The 22,873-nt window shown below is 31.4% G+C and overlaps 3 protein-coding genes and 1 long non-coding RNA gene across 4 annotated transcripts; 2 read left to right on the plus strand and 2 right to left on the minus strand.

The window, feature by feature from the left end:
* Nucleotides 1-338: 338 nt before the first annotated feature.
* Nucleotides 339-2,678, plus strand: LOC114377947 (probable beta-1,3-galactosyltransferase 8). The gene is made up of 8 exons (XM_028336426.1): nt 339-659; nt 732-796; nt 1,048-1,223; nt 1,290-1,547; nt 1,842-1,929; nt 2,028-2,153; nt 2,233-2,342; nt 2,455-2,678. The coding sequence occupies exons 1-8, from the start codon at nt 495-497 to the stop codon at nt 2,601-2,603; spliced, it is 1,137 nt and encodes a 378-aa protein (XP_028192227.1). The 5' UTR covers nt 339-494; the 3' UTR covers nt 2,604-2,678.
* A 2,328-nt stretch (nt 2,679-5,006) lies between these two features.
* On the minus strand, nt 5,007-8,675 carry LOC114379459 (protein BEARSKIN2-like). Its single transcript, XM_028338124.1, has 3 exons — nt 8,374-8,675; nt 6,313-6,590; nt 5,007-5,900 (listed from the first exon to the last, which is right to left on the minus strand). The coding sequence occupies exons 1-3, from the start codon at nt 8,537-8,539 to the stop codon at nt 5,274-5,276; spliced, it is 1,071 nt and encodes a 356-aa protein (XP_028193925.1). The 5' UTR covers nt 8,540-8,675; the 3' UTR covers nt 5,007-5,273.
* A 4,961-nt stretch (nt 8,676-13,636) lies between these two features.
* On the plus strand, nt 13,637-16,299 carry LOC114378652. The gene is made up of 3 exons (XR_003659386.1): nt 13,637-13,807; nt 15,688-15,803; nt 15,904-16,299. It is a non-coding gene; the product is annotated as an uncharacterized LOC114378652 (long non-coding RNA).
* A 41-nt stretch (nt 16,300-16,340) lies between these two features.
* LOC114378651 (PHD finger protein At1g33420-like) lies at nt 16,341-19,633 on the minus strand. The gene is made up of 5 exons (XM_028337298.1): nt 19,111-19,633; nt 18,480-18,606; nt 18,161-18,376; nt 17,464-18,072; nt 16,341-17,383 (listed from the first exon to the last, which is right to left on the minus strand). The coding sequence occupies exons 1-5, from the start codon at nt 19,433-19,435 to the stop codon at nt 16,534-16,536; spliced, it is 2,127 nt and encodes a 708-aa protein (XP_028193099.1). The 5' UTR covers nt 19,436-19,633; the 3' UTR covers nt 16,341-16,533.
* Nucleotides 19,634-22,873: the final 3,240 nt, after the last annotated feature.

Raw genomic sequence — 22,873 nt, forward strand, 5'->3', positions numbered from 1 at the left:
TCATATACGTGGCTGTCGATATCTTTGTGTCAGTAACTGATTGACAAAATAGCGTCAAATGTTAGCTCTCTAGTCTATTTTAAAGCAAGAAAAACATTTTGCTTCACACATTAATTGTTTTTTACAATGAACATCCCACTCAAGCTCACGTGGTATGCTCAAGACCCACCGTAATTTCATGGCTATGATGAGTTGAAAGTTGCATTAAGCATATAAATTGTTCCAATACCAGCAGTTACATCAACAAACGTAGATCACAAGATTTTTGCTTATAACGGTAACCCGCATTGCTATAAAATGCTGCATTTACTTAATTCCTGGGGCCTAACATGGCAAATGCTGCTGCATATCAATATGTGTGCCCATGTTGAATTGTTTTTCCATATAATGTTTCAACGTCTTTTACCTACTAACACTTTTCCATGAAAACCGTCCCCAAGGCTCAATTTAAAAGTTCAAGAGGTGTCATCAGGCGTTGAGATAGAAAAGAAAACATGAGGGGAAAGGCAGGTTCAGGAAAGACCATTTTGTTTGTATGCATTGCATGCTTTCTTGCGGGAACCCTCTTCAATGGCCAGATGTGGACACGCCCCTCCAACCATGAAAATGAAAATACACTACTACGTCTACCACCCAGACCTGATTGTGATCATAAGCGAGTGAGTACATACAAACTGTAGTGCTTTGTTATTACAAAGTATTTGAAATTAAATTTCTATTCTTTCAAACAGAAACTGATTGAAGGCAAACCTGGTGATGTAATGGAGGAAGTCGTAAAGACTCATCAAGCTATCAAGTAAGATATATAATTTAATTGTACTATATTGATTCATATGTTAAGCTAATATGCGATATTTAATAGAAATAATAATGCGACAGTATAGTAGAGTATCATGTTAGCATGAATGATCTAAGGTAACTGTGCATAAGAATGTTATGTTAAATATTTAATGAAACAAAATTGCATAATTAAGCCTCGTTTTAATTTGCTTTGATATTGTATTAGTATATGTGTGAAATGAATTGTTTGTGCACAAATTAAAACAGGTCACTGGATAAGGCAGTTTCGACACTGGAAATGGAACTGACAGCAAGCCAAACTGGTGGGCGGCAACGGTCTTCTAACCACAGTGTACAGAAGGCTTTTGTGGTGATTGGTATTAACACAGCATTTAGCAGCAAAAGGCGAAGAGACTCGATACGCCAAACATGGTTATCTAAACGTAAGTTGCACTGCAGCATGTAACTTTTAATCAATTAATCAATTAATTCACACTGTCTCAAAACAGGAAATCAGCTGAAGGAATTAGAGAAAGAGAAGGGCATTGTTGTAAGGTTCGTGATCGGGCACAGTACAACACCGGGTGGCATTCTTGATAAAGCAATTGATGCAGAAGAGGCAGAACACAAGGACTTCCTCAGGTTAGACCATGTTGAGGGCTACCATGAGCTATCCACCAAGACTCGCCTCTACTTTTCCACTATTACTTCTATGTGGGATGCTGATTTCTATGTCAAGGTCGACGATGATATCCATTTAAATCTAGGTACCTACGTCTGTCTTCTAAATCTAATTAAATGCATATCAGACAATTTTTTTTTAAGGGTCTTGCTAACCCTTTTCCGTGCCCTTAAAGCATTGGTTAAGAAAAAAGTATTTATTGTATAAATTATAAGAGAGCGTGAAAAAGATTATGGACAACCCAATTTTCCAGCCACTCAACAAATTGCCTTTCTGTAATACCAATTGAGGAATCTCTTATCTCTATGTTAATTGAGTGTGTGCCTCCTGATAACACAAGTACACTAAAAATTACATCTTCTCTTTCTTTGTAATGCAGGTATGTTAGTGAGTACACTTGCTAAGTACCGATCAAGACCCAGGATTTATATTGGTTGCATGAAATCTGGTCCTGTTCTATATCAAAAGTGAGGTTTCTCTTGAATTAGTCATTCATTGTTGAAGGAAATATTAATGTTGTTTTGTAAATGAAGTAATATCTCATTTTAACTTGTGTGTGTGGCAGAGGAGTAAAGTATCATGAGGCTGAGCACTGGAAGTTTGGAGAGGAAGGAAACAAGTATTTTAGGCATGCCACTGGCCAAATATATGCCATCTCCAAGGATCTCGCTACTTATATATCCATCAATTGGTGACTTCATCATTCTTTCCCATTGATCAGAGTAGAATTATATTCGCTTATGGGTATCACATGCTAATTTACATTGCAGGCCCATATTGCACAGATACGCAAATGAAGACGTATCTTTAGGTTCATGGTTATTGGGCCTAGAAGTTGAACATGTCGATGAACGCTCTATGTGTTGCGGGACCCCTCCAGGTACGTTTTCTTTGCTAGTTCACATGTTATAGAGCGTACGAATATTTTTATGTAAGTATTCTTTTTAAAAGAAATTGTAACACTATAAAAATAATTTCATTTGTACACACAGATTGTGATTGGAAGGCAAGGACGGGAAATGTGTGCGTGGCATCCTTCGACTGGTCATGCAGTGGTATCTGTAAGTCGGTAGAGAGAATGAGAGATATACACAAAACTTGTGGGGAGGGTGACGGAGCTGTTTGGAACGTTGACCTTTAATTCTCAAATTGAGACATAGAAAATCTTATAGCTTTACTACTTTTGCATTAAGAGGAATTGAATCCATTTTCCTTATATTTTAATGAAATTTGAGGGACAATATCTATACTAAGTGAATAACTTGTTTCATCAAAAGAAAAATCAATACTAACCTTCGTTTTGTTTAGCTTTTCAAGTTCTAATGTAGTTTTCCCCTTCTATGTTTTAAACTTGATCATATAACTAACTACAAAATTATTTTATCTATTTCGGCACATACGAAAATTTTAAAAATAAAAATCGTAAATGGGAACCCTATCCAGTCTACTTTAATTATAATACTTGGTTTGTTATTTCTTACACTGGCTTTCTATTTGTCATAATTCTTTTTTTATATATACAAATTTTTTCATAATTCAGGTCTACGGAAATTGTTGAAAGTAAAATTTGTTGAGTTTATCGATATTTATGCAACTTAGAAGTACATTGATAAACCGCTATAACTACTTTTATTTTTGTTACAACCTGCTATAGCTGATGCTTGATTAAACTCCCAAGTCCCAACCATCAAAAAAGCCAGAAATTATAGTAATTAACTATAAGCAAGTGTGCAAATATAATTTATAAAGCTTCATTAAAGCATGTAGAAATTTTTCAAGAGAACGTGTGTGCATATATATATATATATAAAATAGGGAGGTTGTTTTGTCAAATTTATTGGCATAATTTCTAATTTTAGAGTTGTGAAAATGGGTTATCTGAGTCGGTCTAACCCAACAAGAGGTAAAAGGTAAGGCGTGAAAACTGAAAAGTGAATTAGGCCGAGCCAACTTGATTTTTGTATAGGCCTCTTTTTGGGTTTGACAAAATTGAGCTCCTTTTGCATATGTATATTATAGGAAAACAATAAAAGAAATAAGGGTGTTGCTAGGTGCACTTTTTTTAATTTTTTTTAAAAATATTTGTGACAAATTAATTTAAAATTAATGGTCCAAGCAAGAATTAAATCTATGACTTTCAAGTTATTAGTACAACACTCTAACCAACTGAGTTAATGAGTCAATTACATTATAAAATAAATAATGTTGTTATACATAACACTCAAATTTATAATGTATATTTAATGCGTATGTAAATTTAAATAATCAATTTTGTGACAATTAATTTTAATATAAATCATACGAATTATTTAATTCGTGTATATTTTTTATAAATAAAAAATATTTACTATTACAAAATTTACTATATATTAAATTTTGTAATAGTAAAAAAAATTTAATGCACAAATGAGTAATTTAACATATTAATAATTTATTTTTAGGCTTGCGTTACATGGAACTAGTCAAGCTAATCTAACCCATTGAGATGAGTCGAATTGGCTAGATACTTTTGGAGTCTTGAATAAAAGAGTCCAGCTAAACCTGGCCCATCTAGTCATCATGTTAGACCAATTTCAACTCTATAATTTGCTTTTTTTTTTCTCCCTTTCCCTTTAGGCACGAAACATTTATTCATATAAAAAAGCTAAAATTATAAATTTAGTCTTCCTAGTTGTCTCAAATTTTGATTTTGGATCCCCTCTAAAATTATCCATGCATTTTGTCATCTTTTTTTTTATTCAATCATGCAATCTTGGTCCCCAATTCCAGATTTAAACGTTGACTGTTACAAAGGAATGTTGATTGCCACGTGTCACGTTCTGATTGAACGATGACTGTCACGTGTCATATTCTGATTGACTAATGATAACAACAAAGCATTTCATCGTCCATAGAGTCGACATTCAATCAGAATATGACACGTGACCATCAATATTCCTTTGTAATAATCAACGTGTAAATCTAAACTTGGGGAAATAAGATTGCGTGATTGGATAAAATAGGAGGACAAAGAGCGTGAATAATTTTAAAAGACTAAAATAAAAAATTGAAGACAAATAGGAAGATTAAAAATGTAATTTTACCTAAAAAAATTATACTTTTTTATATTCGTGATGATAGTGGTATAGTAATGACCGATTTTTACATTTTTTTTTTATGTGAATTTAATTAAATATTTTATTTTTATACAGAATGTTATCAATGATGTATTTGGAATAATTGCACGATATTATTTAAGTTTTATAGGAGTAAATGATATTGTTGCTAAAACTTTTTCTAATATCAAATCATCCATATCTTAATCACATTTAATCATATCATAACATTTATTAGCATTAGTAATCGTCAGAAAAAAAAAAAATATTCGCAAACTTTTATTGGCAATAACAAAAGCCAATAAATAAGTATATAAAGAAAGTTCAGAAGTTGGTTCAAATGGAAGAAGCTTATGATGTATTTAGTAGTATTAGTCAAGTTAGCATGCATTATCAGTTATCTAAGTTAGCAGTCTTGCTCATCATCTACGCGATCATGAATCAGGCAATGGTACTTGACAAACATACATCAGTTTATTATCATACAATCAATTAACGCCAACATAGTTGCATTTTTTTAGTTGACACTAGGAGGTACTTGACAAATTAACAATTAAGGGATTGAAATATTACAATTTATGAAGTCTTCTAATCAAGTGAAACATAAACAATCTTAAATCAGTATGAAAATATGTCTTTTTTAAAATGGTTAGAGCCATCTAATTATCTCCAACCTTAATTTGTTTATAAATTTCACTATAAGAAAGGGAAATGAATCATTGTTTCCCATAGGCCCAGAAGTCCATCTCTCCCCGTAATGAAAGTTGATTGATCTGGTGGACAGACGGTGGATTTGCCTCTTCAAACCTGACCCCTTTGGATGAGTCCTCATTTCCAAGATGAGAGGTCACTAGCCTATCAAGAACACCCCATTCGTTTATTCCTTCACCTCTTCCGGTTCCCATTTCTTGATTTGGCTCACACGACCCAACTTCCATACCTGACTCCGAAACTTGATATCTTAGGCCATCACTGCCGCTCTCACAGTCTCTAGGGTTTGTCATGAGTTGCTTTGCCATGATAGGGGTGTCTGATGTATATGAATAATCATAAACCATAGGCTTTTGGATCTGAAGAAGAGGCTGGGATTGGAAGAGTGAGTATGGAGGGTTTTGCAAGTGCGGGTAATGGAGAGCGAGCTCAGGCTTATCTAGCTCAAGCCCTGATGAGTTCCTCGGATTTTGCTGTTGATGTAGTAAGTAATGATTTTCTCTATAGGAGCGTGCATTAGTGTTTGATGAATTGTTGATTTGTTGATCTGGATTATGTGTAGACCCACCTTCATTTACAATCTTGAACAAATTCTTCTTCTTGAACACTCTGCACACCACCCAGCCATCTTCCTACAAATACATTCATATATAAATCATAAGCATTTACGTAGTTTACACCACGTGATTATCCACCCCTAGTAGCTTTGAAAACAAAAATCAAATCCAAAAGAAATTATTTATAAAAAACAATTTTTGGATACTCCAATGGTTATTCAACACCTAGAAAGAGAGGGAGTAAAAATAGAAAAATATAAATATAATAAGCCATATAAAATAATAGCTAAGAAGAAGATAAAAAATATAAATAAATAATGTTGATGAGGTATTTAAAAAAATAAGGTGTTTAAAAATCAATTCTCTTGAATAAATTAAGGAAACGAGATATGTTTATATAAAATATTTTTTTTATTGATATGCTTTTATCGAAGGATAATTCAATATGAAATTGATATTAATGAGGTGAGAGGGAAAAGAGGGATACATTGGCACTTCCTTGAGGATCATTGCCATCTTCTAGGCGGTACTCATGCATGATCCAATCAGTCTTTTGTCCATGAGGAGCTCTTCCTTTGTAAAACACAAGGGTTTTTCTCATTCCAATCTTCTTGTAGCTATTCCTAATGCACTTGTCTCTTCCTGTTGCTTTCCAAAACCCTGCATTCGTTGCTCTATTAGTCCTTGAACCTGTGGGGTACTTTCTATCCTTGTGACTGAAGAAATACCACTCGTTTTGTGGAGTAGATCCAATTCTACATCTTTCTGTTTGTCATGAAAAAATTAACATGAGAAAACACTAAAAATAGTGAAAATAAAAAGTATGTAAAAATTGATGAAAACGTTTTATTTCAATATGTAAAATTTTAAGAATATGTTGTTTTCTCTCATGCATGATATATATAGTTTTGTAATAGTTAATTAATGAGTTTAAATTTTCTGCATTATTAGTGTAATTTTTTTAACACTTCCCATATAAAATTAACTTGTAAATTATATTCATAATCAATTAGCATTTCCTTTTGTTGCTAGCTAGGAAGGGGAAATTATATGGTCTAACCACTTGAGAAAGATTCACAAGTATAATCAATATGAGTTTGCCAGTCATGGATGTGGCTTCTCCTAAACTAGACATCATTTAATTAAGATGATATAAATAATCATATATTAGTGATGATGTGTGTAAACAATAAAGTCTCTCGAGAGAATAACAAGTCACAGAAGAAAAAGTGAGAACTGCGAGGGAATTGAGAACTTGAGAAGGACATCAGTGCTGTAATTAAGAAACGAGATCAACTAATTATTAATTTTCTCTATAATTGTGCAGAGGATATGCTTTGTTTGGTAGGATAGAAATATAGAGGATGGGAGAGGGGAAATTCACTTTTTTAGTGTTGGTCGACTCACGTGAATTCACCCTTCTAACACATTATTTTAATTCAAATATTCTTTTTTATTTCTGTTTTTTCTATCAAATTACAAAGCATAAGCGCTTGACTTACCAAAATTTGAGAGTTATTAAATTCATTTTGAGGACAAAGGCATTCATATCATCAGTACGAAGTTTTCTTAATTAATCGTACGTTATATACATACTTGAGTAACATCCTATGAAGACCACAAAAATAAAAATAAAAAAATAGAATATTTCTTATTTGATTAAGGATGTATTTACAGTAAAGATTGGCATCATCAAAATTGAGAATTCAAAACCAAGTAAATTTAATTTGGATTAAAAAACAAATTGCATAAAGAATGGTACGTACTCGAATGATTCAGAAAACAACATTTTCTTAATATAAGACTGTGTGCTTTACACCCAACGATTTATCATCAAAATTGAGCATTCAAAACCAAGTAAATTTGGATTAAAAAACAAATTGCATAAAGAATGGTACGTACTCGATTCATTCAGAAAACAACATTTTCTTAATATAAGACTGTGTGCTTTACACCCAACGATTTATCATCAAAATTGAGCATTCAAAACCAAGTAAATTTGCATTAAAAAACAAATTGCATAAAGAATGGTACGTACTCGATTCATTCAGAAAACAACATTTTCTTAATATAAGACTGTGTGCTTTACACCCAACAATTTATCATCAAAATTGAGCATTCAAAACCAAGTAAATTTGGATTAAAAAACAAATTGCATAAAGAATGGTACGTACTCGATTCATTCAGAACATTTTCTTAATATAAGACTATGTGCTTTACACCCAACTCGAATCATGTGCTGTACTGAATGATTAATATATATAATCTCCCCCACCTAAACAACGTGCTTGACGGCTAAAACTAAAAGCTACCTGCTGCACAATAACAGTAGCAGGACCAGATTACTCATAATGGATATTTGATTGAAATCCGTTAGTGTTGAAAATTGCGACACTGCCCAACTTACACTATTAACAGATTACAAACCACTTAATTACACCCTGCCCACCAACAATTTGATCCATTTATTCAAAGCTTAATTAGAAGAGAAACAACTACTACAAGACAAGCAAACAGTAGTAAATAAATCAAGTAATAGTTAGCGTACCTTGCAAGTCCCAAGGCTCCATCTTGTTCAAGTCGACCTCTCTAATAACATCCATGTCAAACTTCTGAAAGGACAACTTCTTCTTCAAGTAGTAATGAAGCAGCTCTTCATCCGTTGGATGAAATCTAAACCCTGGCGGCACACCACCATTGGTCGACGAACCCATCTTAGTTTTCTCCAAATTCAAAACTCCCAATCACTTAACAAATAGATATTTCTCCCTCCCTCTCTCTCTCTCTTCTCTATATGAACTTAATCAATTTGAAGAACTAAGCAATCGATCAATTCAATTCGTACGTGGTGTTGCAAGCATGGCACTTATATACCTTCTTGGTTGTCAACGCCACCGTTACACACTGTGACCATATAGAAAGGGTTGACGGCCGGTGACTACGCCGACGGGAATGGTTAAAGCTAGCTATCGTAAAAAACAAGTTTACGGAATGAATGTGACCAGCAGTATGATTCTTATTTTCTATTCTTATCTTTTATTATTTTAGATTTTTTCTTATAGGGTTCCCCACAAACGTACAGGGAGCGTAAGCTACACTCTCCTATTAGTAGTAATTAATCTCATGCCCAAAAGAAAATATATCTTTTTTTTTAAATTAAGAAAAGAAAAAGTTTATTGAACCTAGCAAATAATCTTTTAATCAGTAAATGGAAGAAGCCTTAAAATTTGTCGAAAATAGAGGTTGAGTTATAATGTTAGTACGTATATGTGTGTGCTAGCTTATGCGTGCGCGAAGGCAACATTATTTGCCCTAACTTGAGGTCGTCTTTGCTACTAGTTACTGGAACTTACATATATATCCCGCACTTGTTAATTAGTGATCCCTACGAAGCTGTCCAAACCCCATTATCATGCTGATGACTTAATTAGGTATACAAAATGGGCATGCTTAGTTTGGGGTTAAAGCTAGGGAATGTTAATGCTAGTCAAAACCCTAGCTAGTTGTTTGTAATCTTGACTTTTTCATGGAGGAGGGTTTGTGGTGTCCGTTAGCTTGAATAAAACCCAACCTTGTTAATGAGTCTTATAATAATTGTTGAACTGTCTAAAAGGTCACTAATTAACATCGCTAACTCAGAACTAACAACTTATATGAATCAGTTAGCTACCAAACCTTCTACTTACGTGACACTTCTCCGTTCAAATTACAGAGAAATTAATATCCTTCTGCGTGGTGAGGTTACAGCAAGCCCAAATACTTATCTAGCAAAAATCCACATGGAGAGTTGAGACGTAATATGGTTATACAGTCAAGGATTTGACATACAGATGCAAAATTAATTTCATTTTTCTGATCTGTTATCAGATGTCATTAATTTAAATAACGAATTTCATGTTAAGACTAATATAATATGTAAATATTGCTTGAATTCAAATTATTACCATATATCGAACACTCAGGCGTCCGCATCAAGGTCATTTTAAAAATAAATAAATGAAGATCGTGTTTATGTGAATTGAACAGCAGATTGTCAATAATCAGCCTGTATCATTATATATGCTATTGTTAATTCCACGCGCTTCTCAAAAGACAGTCGACTAACTTGCAATAAAAATCAGTTTACTAGTTTTCTGGAAATATTTAAATCAGTAAATGATCCCGAGAATTAAAAACTAACACAATTTATGGGTTATTTGATTGTTCTTAAAGCAATGTTCGGAAAAATAGCTACTAAAGCTTCTTGGGATTTCCGCATTTCATTGGACGGCCGAAGTTTTATACTAACAAAATTCTTCGTTATAGACAATTGTTTGTGTAAATTATTGACAATCATATAAACTTTTAACAAATTTTGGGTTTAGTCTTAAATGTTCATTGAAACAATTAGAGACGCAGTCGCCATAGCTGGGGCACGCACATGTGGGTATGACCCGAAGCCCTTTCAGATTGCTTTAATTGCTTGACTCAATTGCACGCTTTCTTTCTGTACTTTTCGTGATTTATTATCCTTCCCAATGGGGTTTGAGATCTTGCACATCAATCGTATATCTGAGATATGTTTATAAAAGATATATTAAACTTAATTACGTACACATATTGTAAGTTGAGACAACGAAAAAAATCTTAATCCAGTTAGCAGCAAAATGAATAATTATATAGATTCCTAACATGCGTTGATCACATCTTCTACAGAAATGATTAGGTTAATTCACGGAAACATCAATTCTCGAAGTCCATTTGCATTCATGCATGCATGTTTCTCCTGTAGAGTGGATATTTAAATTCATTGATGACAGCTGTTCGCCATATATGTTGACTCAAATTTGGTGGAAATTTTGTACATTAAAAGCTTATCACTACTAGCGCGTGGACCGTGCCATGCATGAAGAATTTTTTAGGGAGCGGTTAAATAATTATTTTAATGCATACTTCTTTCAATTATTTTAATATAAGAAATAAGAATTTTTTATTTTTTTAAATATAAGTAAATTTTAATTATTTCTGTTTTATTTAATGAAATTCTCTACAAAACTTCTTTCATTTAATAAAATCAAATATTTTTTTAGGTTTGATATCAAGTTCCAATTAAAGATAGTTTAACAAAATGGTTTATTTTTCAATTAAAAATGACAATTTAATAAAATTAACTAATTTTTTTAATAAGTATGAAGTATGTCTTTTTTTATATGAAAAAAATTATGTATGGTTAAAAAATAATTTTTTTTACATATATAAAATTATACAATTTTGAGATACATCAATATATTGGAATTCAAGCCTTATTATAATAAAAATATTTTAATAATACATCAACGTTTTCATAGAAAATAAGTTAATATCATTAGTTGAGTTTCTTTATAGCTACTGTTAAATTTAAATCAGAATAAATAATTAAATAAATTCTTAAAAAGGTGATAAAGAACATAAGCACCAATTATATTATCATGGACTTACCTATAGAAATCATTAAATCTAGCTCATACTCGAATGAAAACATCAATTAGCACAAAAAATAATCAATTAATGAGTATACAATACTGATGTAAAAGTTTTTATATAATAAATTAATCTAAAATTATTATTGATATGTATTTTAAGATAGTTATTGTAAAACAGACTTAATGCATGTATTATTCATTATTTAGTTGAACTTAAACAATTATATTAAATTTGGATCAATTCGTTCATTCTGAAATAATAATTGTTTTCAACTTTGACATATAATTTTTAACTCTTTTTTTTATGAATTCAAAACATAAAATTTATCTTATTAGATTTACTTATATAAAAATTATGAAATTTAACTAATATTCAAATGAAAAAAGACCATAAATATGACCCCAAAAAAAATACATGCAAAATGAGTTTCACGAGCAAACAAAAAAGAATATGATATTATTTTTTAAAAAATTGGTTATCAGTTAGACTCACTTTTTATATTATTTTCATTCTATTTGTGACTTTTTTTTTCAAACATCAATTGAGTTTTATAAGTTATGTAAATGAATTTAATGAAACAAGTTTCTTAATACGGTTACAAATGAGTTTAAAATAAAAAATTATCACTATTAGAAAAATCAAATTGACTTAAATTTAAAATATAAATGTTTAAAATAAATTTAATAATAAAATAGAGGAATCGAGAAAGGAAATATAGAAACGTAACATTAATTTTGAAAAAAAAATATAAAATTTTGTTGACTATTTAAAATATTAAATTCATACATATTAAGAATTGTTGTTGTTAAATATAATATGTTAAATGTTATTTTACACTTATATTTAACTGTTTTTGTAATCTTGAAGTGTAAAATTTTTTTTTAAAATGTTTTGCATTTATATTGTAAATAAAAATAAATTTTATTATTTTATAATATTTAAAATTTATAAACAATATTTTAAGTAATTTAAAGTATAACTATTAGTTAGATTAGATGTAAACTAATAAAATGACATACTACTCAAAAACTTGTTTTAAAATTATTATTTTAATCTTCATTAGATCATTTATATTTCATGTCATTAACTTTTTCAAGGTATTTTGCATTACTTTAATAATAATATGATGTATTACCTCTTGTATATTTATTATCCTCTTTAATTGGCCTTTTTATTTCCCGTACTTAGCATATAAAATTGTATATTTTATTTAAAAATAATTAAGAAAAAAAATTTCGCGCGTGTGGTATAAATAGATATTAGTCATATTATTTAATTTTCAAACACAACTCATATCTCCAATAGAAATGAAACTCTACATTTGATGAGAAAGTTAAAATCAATGGCTTCAAAGAACAAAATTATATTTGGAACTCTTAATGTTCAGGATTATAATATTTAAAAATTAAAACTAGTCATATGTGAAGAAAAAAAATTCTATTCGACAAGAATTAGTTAATACTACCAACCCATGCTAAAAAAGAGTTATTTTTGTCTTAAAGATAGAAAGAAAATTAAGAGTAGTAAAATTTATAAACCCACATTAAAGAAGAGTTATTATTTTAAAAAAAAGATTCTCACTCTCATCCTATGAGATTATAAGATTCTCACTCTCACTCCTTCCCATGGGAATAGAAAGATGAAAAACATATACAATATACATTCATAGAAATAAGTAATGTATGAGAATTTTTTTTATAACTACCAAACACGAAAATGTTAGGGCCGGTTTATATATGCTGATTGACACTGTTATAAGTTTCAAAAACTTTAGAAACAACAACTAGTTTTAGTTGTAGCTTTTTTTCTTTATGTTCAAGTTTAAAAGTAAATTCATTTTAAAAGTTTTTTATTGTATTCATGTGATAGTGATAAGAATAACAACAACAAAAATAACATGATAACAATATTAATGATGTTGCAAGTGATATCAATGATGTAAGGATAATGTGATTTTTGGTGGGATCGTGACAATAATAAGGTTGTCAATGATAACATTTATGATAATAATGTCATTGATGGAAATATCATTTTAAAAAAAATTAATTCATAAACTTAAGGTAATAAAAGTTTTTTTATAACCAAAAACCAAATTCATAAATGAAATCATTTTAAAATTAAATTAAAAATCAATTCAACTTTATTTTTATCAAATACGTTTGTTTCCAATATTTTATTTCAAAATCAACAACTCGCACTTATCTCCAAATGAACCCTTACATTTTCAAACTCACATTCTCAAAAATAATTTTGTAAGACTAAAAACAAACACACTCTATACGACTATATGGGGGTATTCTTAACAATAACATGTTCGCGCAGTAAAAAAAAACCCGTGCATTACGCGGCCTTATAAACTAGTTTTATTGTTTTTGACTAATCGGTTAAAAAAGTGTTGCGTCATGAAACAAGAGACATCCTCTGTTATTCGTTTGGAATTAGGGCGTCTGTAGGCGCTGATTCTGATTGGAAGTATGTTACGCAGTGAATTAAATTTTGTTGCTTTGTCTCAATCTCCTCCCAGTCCTATCCATTAAGAGGTGAGGCAATAAACCTAAGCTTTCTTCTTTTTTCATCTATTTTGTTTCATTTGATTGTTCTACATTCCATGAATTTCAATGCGAGGTTCTGCCTTCTCTGACTCACCAGATGTATATTTCAATTCTTGTTAGAATTACCAGATCCATTGTTGGCACCACTTGGCTGATTATACGACAAATTCTACTTAGATTAATTTGGTTCTTTTATATTTAGATCTAAATCTCATTACCCCAGCATCATTCCGTCCACATAGAGCTCACAATTCTTGACCGACACAGTAATGCTTTAATAATTCGTCTCTATTCATGCTTGATTTGTGAAATTCATATTTAATATTTTTACTTATTTTATTTGCTTTTCTATCTGGTTGACACACGACAGTTAAGTTTGCAATCTCTGGCAAACAATTCTCAAGAGTTGCGTTGCAAGCACACTTGGAAAAGCCGTGCTTAGCTGACTGCTTTGTGATCTCTCTTATTGCTTTTTTCGGATGCTTCTGTTGAACACTATGTGCTCTTGCATGCATATCTTATAGCTTATTGTAAATTATTTTATTAGCTTCATTGCATCAATTTTACTTTACCCATCCAAGTATCCAACCCTTTAAGTGATGAGAAAAGAGAGCAGGAATTGTTCTTGAGAACAGAAAGTGGGGCTACATATTACATAATTTCATGTTATTATTCTGTTAATAATTTTTGAGTGAAGTTGTCTTGGCTATTGCTTTAGGGGAAAAGAAGTTACATTAAGTACAATAAGGCCTTTTCTACCCATTTCATGTCATTGGCTGTACTTTGTTGTTTTTAGTAGGGCTAACAGTTCTTTATGTCTTTGCTTGTATAGAAAGACTCAACATGAGACTTGCTTCTCTCCATCCATCATGAAACACACAGAAGTTGAACCAAAGATTATGGCATATAAAATCTTAAAAACAGTGACGATATCTTTTTTAGAATGACTACTGCATTTTGTAATAGAATTTATATAGCTACTTTAAGCAAAGTTGTTGTGGTAAATCGTAATACTGTCGAAGTTGATACTGGCTGTCTACTTCATGTTTTGCACCTAAGGTCTTTTACTTCATTTTATTGGAAGGGAGGTTATCAGCTTTCTGTTCACGATGGTGGATTTCTTTTTCTTTTTTCTTTTTGTGTAATTTAAACATTTGTCTACTTATGTGCTATATCTGCAAGGTTTAGAGAAATATAAAATGACTAGATTGCTCTCCTGGACATTGCTGCTTCCCTGAAGATGCAGATTGTTAATGAAACCTCAGAAAAAATAAGCTTGCTGTAAACCTTTTTGAAGCCTAATATTTGGAAATACCAGCATTTATTTGTAATGAAGCTTCATGGCTGGTATTCGTTATTAGGATTTATTTGTGCATTTTAAACTTTGCCATTTTGGTATGTGTTTAATTTCTACTGAGTGATTACATTGGAAGAACTTGCTAAAATCATGTAGGCTACTGTATGCTACCCTTTTCATTATTGAATATATATATATATATATATATATATATATATATATATATATATATTAATGCATCCAATAAGTCGTGAATGTCCTGCTTTGCATGAAAAGAAAGTAAACATTTCTTCTTACTTGTTGTTTTCCTCTATAATTTTTTTTTGGTATAGATCGTAGTCAGTTTTTTTTCTGTTAATTTGGGATGTCGGAAGATGGATTTCTTATCAGAAAGCCTTTTGGTTTGTCATCTTCAGGCCAATTCTCCCCCTTTCGTTCTAACATTAAATGCAAACTCATGGCAAGCTAAACTCATCTCAGAAGTTGCATATTATTTCACATATTGTGTCAGCCATTGCATTTATAGTTGACTTATGCTGTATCTCTTTCAATGGATTAAATCAAATATCAGGAGAGAATGCATGCAGCCAAATTGTTCAGTAATGTAACATGTGAATACTCTTCTCAAGTGAGCAACAAAGGTGGGAGTGAGTGCTCTCCAAATGTACGAGAAACTTGAAACTGGAGGTTAGTTTAACATTTCTCTAAAATATTGGGTTGTTTGACTTATTTATTACTTGCTGAAGTTACCAACCCCCCTAACAATCATTGTAATTGATTCACCAAGGTCTCTGTCACCTTGGTTCTTTGTTATACCATATATGGAATGCTTTTTGATTCAAGCGGCACAACTAGAATAACAGCCATAAAAACTCTACAAATGCACAAACCAGGGTGAAGCTATCGGTGGCCTTTCAAGTTCAGCAAGAGCCACCCCGTCTTTAACAAATCCAAAGTAAAAGAAAATCTGCTTGTTATAGTAGCCATTGAATTAAACCCAACCAACCACCACCCAGATGAAAATAATCGTAGAGTACAGATATCTTATAAACAACACAAGTAGGCTACCTAATTCCTGATATTTTGTAAACTAGTATCACGTTATTATTTCATTTTAGTCTAGAAGGAATTGATGTTGTCATAACCAAGATGCTTATTTACTAGTATTTTTTTAAAGTTTTAATTGATGCTACTGCTCTAAATAATTGCAAGATAGAACGAACATAGAACAAAGTTGTCACGTCGATTCATATTTTTCGTTGAGCTTGATAAAACCTAGCTGCACTTACCCTGGCCTAAGCTCTCAAAAACAGAGACTTGCAAAACAATCGACTTCTTCTGGCCTCATTTGCTATTAACATAAAATCCTAGCCGAAGACAACCAAAAACTATACAGATACATACAAAAGCTATACACTCAACGTACACCAAAATTCACAGCTATGTTACATGAAACCGTTGCACACTCCCTTGCTACTGCCTCATCTCTGCAAGATGTGGTGAATTTACAGGTCTCGTTAGCTTCCTCACCAGGTGTTGGTAATTTTTTAGTCTCCTCACGGTACGAGTTGACACATCTCATACAAACAAACTTAGACGGCATTCCATCAGTATTATTATCAATTCCAGCACATCTTGTGTGCTGCCAAACACCACAGGTATCACATGCTAACATTTTCTCTCCATCGTCATCCTTAGCCCCGCAAATGCAATCCACCTTCCACACCTCTGTTCCTCGTTCCATTCGGAATCGGCTTAGCCCATGTTTAGCTGGACATCTACCTTGAATTTGAATTGATCCACTTGTTCCAAGCAAGAACTTTATGGTGAGCGAATCACTGATTGATCCATACCCTAGGAGTTCCTCAGCTTGAAACCTCTTATACATTGCATATACCTCTTGAAAAGCACTAGTGGCTTCACTCTTGAGGTCAGCAACAGTAGCATTCAAAGGAAGCACAATTAGCTCTGGCGGTGGGGATGGATCATCCTTGGGCTGATCAGAAAGCTCCACATGACACAACAGCCTAATGACTGAAGGCAGTTCAACAGCCATTTCATATGGCTTGTAATCCTTCATGAACTGTTTACAGTCAAGGAGCTTCCTGGCTGAATCCGCCACCCTTTTCCTCATATTCTTGGGTCTGTAGCACACCATTTTGTCAGGGTGAATAATTGAATCAAATAAAAATGTCAAATCAGAGATCAGTTGAGCATCTGTTGGATAGCCTGAATTTGTGCTTAATCCATTACACCAAGGTTCTAACCTGTATTAAGGATATATAACACAAGCGTTAGTTACATTGGTATAGAAGCAAATTGACAAAAGCCACAAATTCAGTCTTACCTGAATTCGATGGCACTGGAAATTGGATTGCATCGTGAACAAACTATCATTCCATTGGCAGCTAATTTTCCCGGCAAGTGCTTAAGACAGTAGTCTAGAAGTTCTGGAGATGAAACACCCCTGCATACTGCACCCTTGAGAGTACGCCTTGTCACCCATTTGGCCTCAGTACAGACACCCGATGCAAGCAAAACCTTGATCAAAGCATGTTGCACGTCTTCAACATCATTTCCCGTCCAAGCACACAATAAGTTACTGGTCTGCTTAGATGTCCTCATGGCCACTGGCTTACGACATTCAAGAATCAATGTCAACAAAAAGGAAAATAGATCTTTAATCGTCAAAAGTTCAGTTTCTGCCAAAGACTGGTAAAGAGAAATGACACACTCCAGGCGGCTTCTTGGTCCCCGACCATGGAATGAAAATGAGGACAAGAGCATGCTCGACAGGGTATTCACTGCATTCTTGTAAGCATTTTGGGTAAGAGCATAGCTGCCAGTTCCAAATTGATAACCCCAATTGCCATACCAGGAATGCCCGTTGGTGATTGCATGAAGCAATCGGTATTCCAGCCCAAATTTCTTGGACAAATCCATCACACTAACCTTCCTGCTCAATTATAAACACAATTACCTAATAAAGGGGTCAAGTCAAGCTCATCCTGATGCAAAATATGAGAAAGTTGAGTAATGCAGACCTAACAGAAATTGCAGCACATAGCCTATCCCAGAAATTCATGATATCAAATCCAGAGAGAAGCTTCGAGCCACCTTCTCTTCCATTGAGAGTGAGCAGGTGCCCATAACCATTGGCATGCACGACACCATGCAGAAGATGGGTGTTATCTTCAATCTGAAGATACACCCAATCCTCAAGGTCATCAACGGTGATGGCAAAGTTACACGATCTACACCTGCCAAGATGTCCAATAACCGAAACGACTAGGTTACTTTGCATGCAAAAATAAACACGAGTAAAAGTTTTAATGGAAAAATAAAAAGTGCAGAACCACTTACCTTGTTTCAGATAATTGGAGAAGATTTCCACATCTTGAACATGGTCTTTGATATGCTTCGACGGCATCACTCGCAGCCCTTATTATGAAATGGTATCGTTTTCGACACACCGGATGCCCACTCCACCCTTTGTTTTTACCCCAACAAAAAGTCAGCATTAGAACACAACCATATATCCACCAAAGGTCCCATAAATATCTATCTCACATGCTTATTATTCTTATCTTTTCACACACCCACGTTATTATTATTAATATAAATAATATTGTGTATTATAAAATGATAATAATAATATAAAAAATTGGCAAAATAAGTATATTATATAATTTGAATTTAAGCACACAAAAAAAAAGAGGGAAAATAACACAGGTTTTTGCTGAATTTTCAACCAAATTCTAGGAGGGAAATCTGATGGAGTTCAATTCTTACACTACTCAGTGAATTAAATTAAAAAAAAAATAAGAAAGTATAATAAATTTCCCTCAACTATGTAAATTAAATTAAAAAAAAAGTATAATATTTTTCCTTCTACTATGATCCGTCCTGTTTTTGTGTTTTAATTTTATTTGAAGTTATTGAGAATGCATGGAGTCTACAGTCACTGAGTCACAGACTCGGCGAATGTGCTCACCAACGACTCGGCACTGGTCACAATAGACGGAAGTACGGCAACGAGTGACGTCCTCCTCAACAATATCGAGAGTGACCATAGCCGGCGAGAGATCGGGCCCACTGACGATGTCTCCGACACGGAACAAGATCTGCCACGTCATGAGTGACGGAAAGAGCGAGGGAGGGAAAGTGATTCGCGCATGGTCAGAGAGGAACCGCTGTACACAGTTCCGGAAGGGTTGGCCGGAGGCAGTGACGCCAGGCTCGGGAAAAGTAAGAAAATCACGAAGATCAGCTGTGACCCTTCTCTTCATCCTCTTGGAGGGTCTCTCGTTGACGACCATGTTCCGCTCGGGCGGGAGGGTTTCGAAAACGACGTCGAATCAGTAACGATTGGGGAAAAAAAAAACAGATCTGATCTAGAGAAGAAGGAGAGAGAGATTGTGTTTGTGTTTGAGACTGAGCGTATGAGTAAAATAAAGAGCGGAAGGATGAAACAGAGAAGACGACGGCGTTGGGGTGTAGTCGAAGGCGCTAGTTGCTAGTTGCTAGGGTTTGTTTGTTTTTTTTAGCATATATCCACTTTCGCCGAGGGCATAATTGTCATTTCACTTTAGTCATGGCGGTTCACTTTCCCTTTCTCTCTCAACTGCTCTTTTAATCTCCACACACCTTTTCACTATTTTCTTTTTATTTTTACTTCTTCCACCCCAAAATAATAATTTTCCTAAAGTAATTTTATAAAAGGTTATGGTTGGAAAAATTAATTAAGAGTTGAAAAATTAATTTATTAAATTATAAAAATTTGATAAAATCAATTATTGAATTAATTAAAAATATAAAATAAAAAAAAATATTTATTTGTCTCGCACAATAATTATAGTGGAATGGATGAAATTTTGTTTAGTAATCCACTTTTGAATAAAATTTTACTTATAATTCAATTCAAATTTATAATAAAATCATTCTTTTTTTATTTCTAAATATCTTCAGCAAAAAATAAATTAAATATTCAAATCATATCATAATTAAAAATTATAAGTAAATTATGATTTAAATTTATAATAAGTAAATTGCCATATAAAGCTATTTTTAATTGGAATCAGATAGAGAAAGAAAAATCAGATATACAAAGTAAGAAAATCATTTATATATTAAAAATATTTAGTTTGTAAATTTTAATCGTAATAAAACTTAAATATTTAAAATATCTATTTATTACAAATTTTTAATTATATAAAAAAACTAAAGGGTAAGATGAGTCAAAACAATCTGTAAAATCAATGCTAATATCCACTTTTTAAATTGATGATTAAATTAAATTTTTTTACTTTTGAATTTTTATTGATTTTAGTTTTATATTTTTTTAATGATTTTATTATTAGTAATATAACATTATCTTATATATTATTTTAAAATAATCACTAATATGATATGATATATATTAAAACAATTTTGATAACACAACAATGTTATCCGATTTAGTGTGTATCAAATATTAGATAAAATTAATGCTTATATTTTCATTATCCTGTCATACTCTTATCTTATTTTCATATTCTACCATCATTTACAAGGAGACGTTTGTTGCATGACATAATCTTGCATTTATGGAAATATTAATACATAAGAATGTTAATCCAATTAACATGTTTGAATAGTATTTAGTAATTTTAGAAAAAAGTTTAAAAAAATAATTTAAAAATGAAAAAAATAAAAGTGAAGGAGAAAGGTAAATAAACATAGTGAGAATAGGTAGTTTATGGTAGATAAGAACTTTCATTTCCATGAAAATATCATATACCTATCCTCTTTTTTATGGGAATAAAATATAAACTACTTACAGGATAGCACAACTTTCATGATAATAAAATAAAAGCTTAAAAATAATTCTGCTACACATATTTTAAAATGGGGATATTTGGTTATTATATTTTAGAAATTTTACTATTTTAATCCAATTCTAAAATTTATTTATATTTTATTTCTTTTATTTTGATGCGGATGATCCCTAGACCTAATATGTTTATTTAACATTCATTCATAAATATTTAATTATTTAAATATAAGAAAAAATAATATTTTATTGTATTAGTTTATAAAAAAACAAAGTATTATGCCTAACTAAAATATGTGTAAAGAATTAAGGATTATTCACTATGATCGATGGAGTTGTGGAAACTTTGATAGTTGGTATCAGACTTTAATTTTAGATTTGAATCTCATGGTTGAAATTGTACACCCAAAAAATATATGTAATATTTAAAAATAAATATAGAAATACTAAATAAATATTAAATAATTAGAATAAATAATGATCAAAGTTGTACTAGACGTACGTGTAATGAGTAAAATAAAAGATTCAATTATCATAACTCCCAAGCAGTAGGGAGTGACGATAGAATCGGAAAGGCGGTTTTCCTTGGCTTTGAACAAATTTTTTAATTTTCATTTTCGTTTTCGCAATAAAACGTTAACTTTTTTAGAGTCAACTAGTTCTATTGCCCGCGTTTTGTACGGCTCTGGAAGAAATTAAGTATATTTTTAATTCCGACTAATGTTTTAACTTTTAAGTGGTACATCATTACACAAAAATATTTTTTATATTATTATTTTTAAAATTTATACATTATATTTTATTTAAAATTCATTACAAAAAATATTTTTGAATATATAAATTGTATTCTAAATTTATAATAAACAATTTAAATTATAATATAAGATTTTTTTAAAAATTGAAATAAATAATTGATTAAGAAAATTAAGTATAATAATACTTTTAAGATAATTAATAGTGTGTTTGATTTCACATTTAATGTGTGATTTTAATAAGCTAATATTTTAGCTTTCACATTTTAAATATGATTTCTTATTCAAAAGGTACATGAAAAATGAAATGCACCTTCCAATGAGTGGAGAGACAATGTGTTTAAAATCCTTAGTGACCCTTTGTTTGGTAGAAGAAAATATAAAAGAAGGGAAAAGGAAGAAGGAAAAAAGAAGAAATAAAGGGACAATATAATTCATGAGTCATTTGGTAACGCCAAAGTGAAGGGATGGAAAAATGAAAAGGAATGGATCCCTCACCATTTTATTTTTATTTTTTGCAAACCTCACCAAACTTTACAAAAGAAGGTGATGCATAACTAATGGCATTTATGGGGATTCAAACCACAGATAAATGCATAGTTGATGACATTTATGAGAGTTGTAAAAATTAATTGTCACAAGAAGGCGTTGCATAAGTTACGACATTTACGGGAGAGTTCAAACCACGGGTAAATGTATAGCAAATGACGTTCATGGTAGTTTAAAAACATCGGTAAATGCAAATATGACATTCACTTGGGTTTAAAATCGACTTTCTATTTAAAAATAGTCGATTATGCTACAAGAGATAATTAATTGAGTTATTTTTTTTCTCTCCCTATTTATTTTCCATTTCTTCATTATTTCTCTTAAATTAATTAAATACACACATTTTCACTCCATTTTTTTACCTACCTATGTTCACATTTTTTTTTCTATTTTCTTTTTGTTACCAAACATAACATGGCGTAAAAAATAAAAAAATAAAAGAAAGATTTTTACTCTACAAATTAAATATTATTCTGTAGTTTATAATATAGGAATATATTGAAATTTTATCTTAATGAAACACTTTATTTTACAAAGTGATACAAAGTTAAAAACTAGTCAAACTCTAGATGGGAGAATTGAAAAGAGATGCTATATGATAAGCAAAGAAGAATATATATACAAGATAATGAGAATTTGTAAAC

This window comes from Glycine soja, chromosome 12 (genome assembly GCF_004193775.1).
Source record: "Glycine soja cultivar W05 chromosome 12, ASM419377v2, whole genome shotgun sequence".
In the NCBI taxonomy this organism is placed as follows: Eukaryota; Viridiplantae; Streptophyta; class Magnoliopsida; order Fabales; family Fabaceae; genus Glycine; species Glycine soja.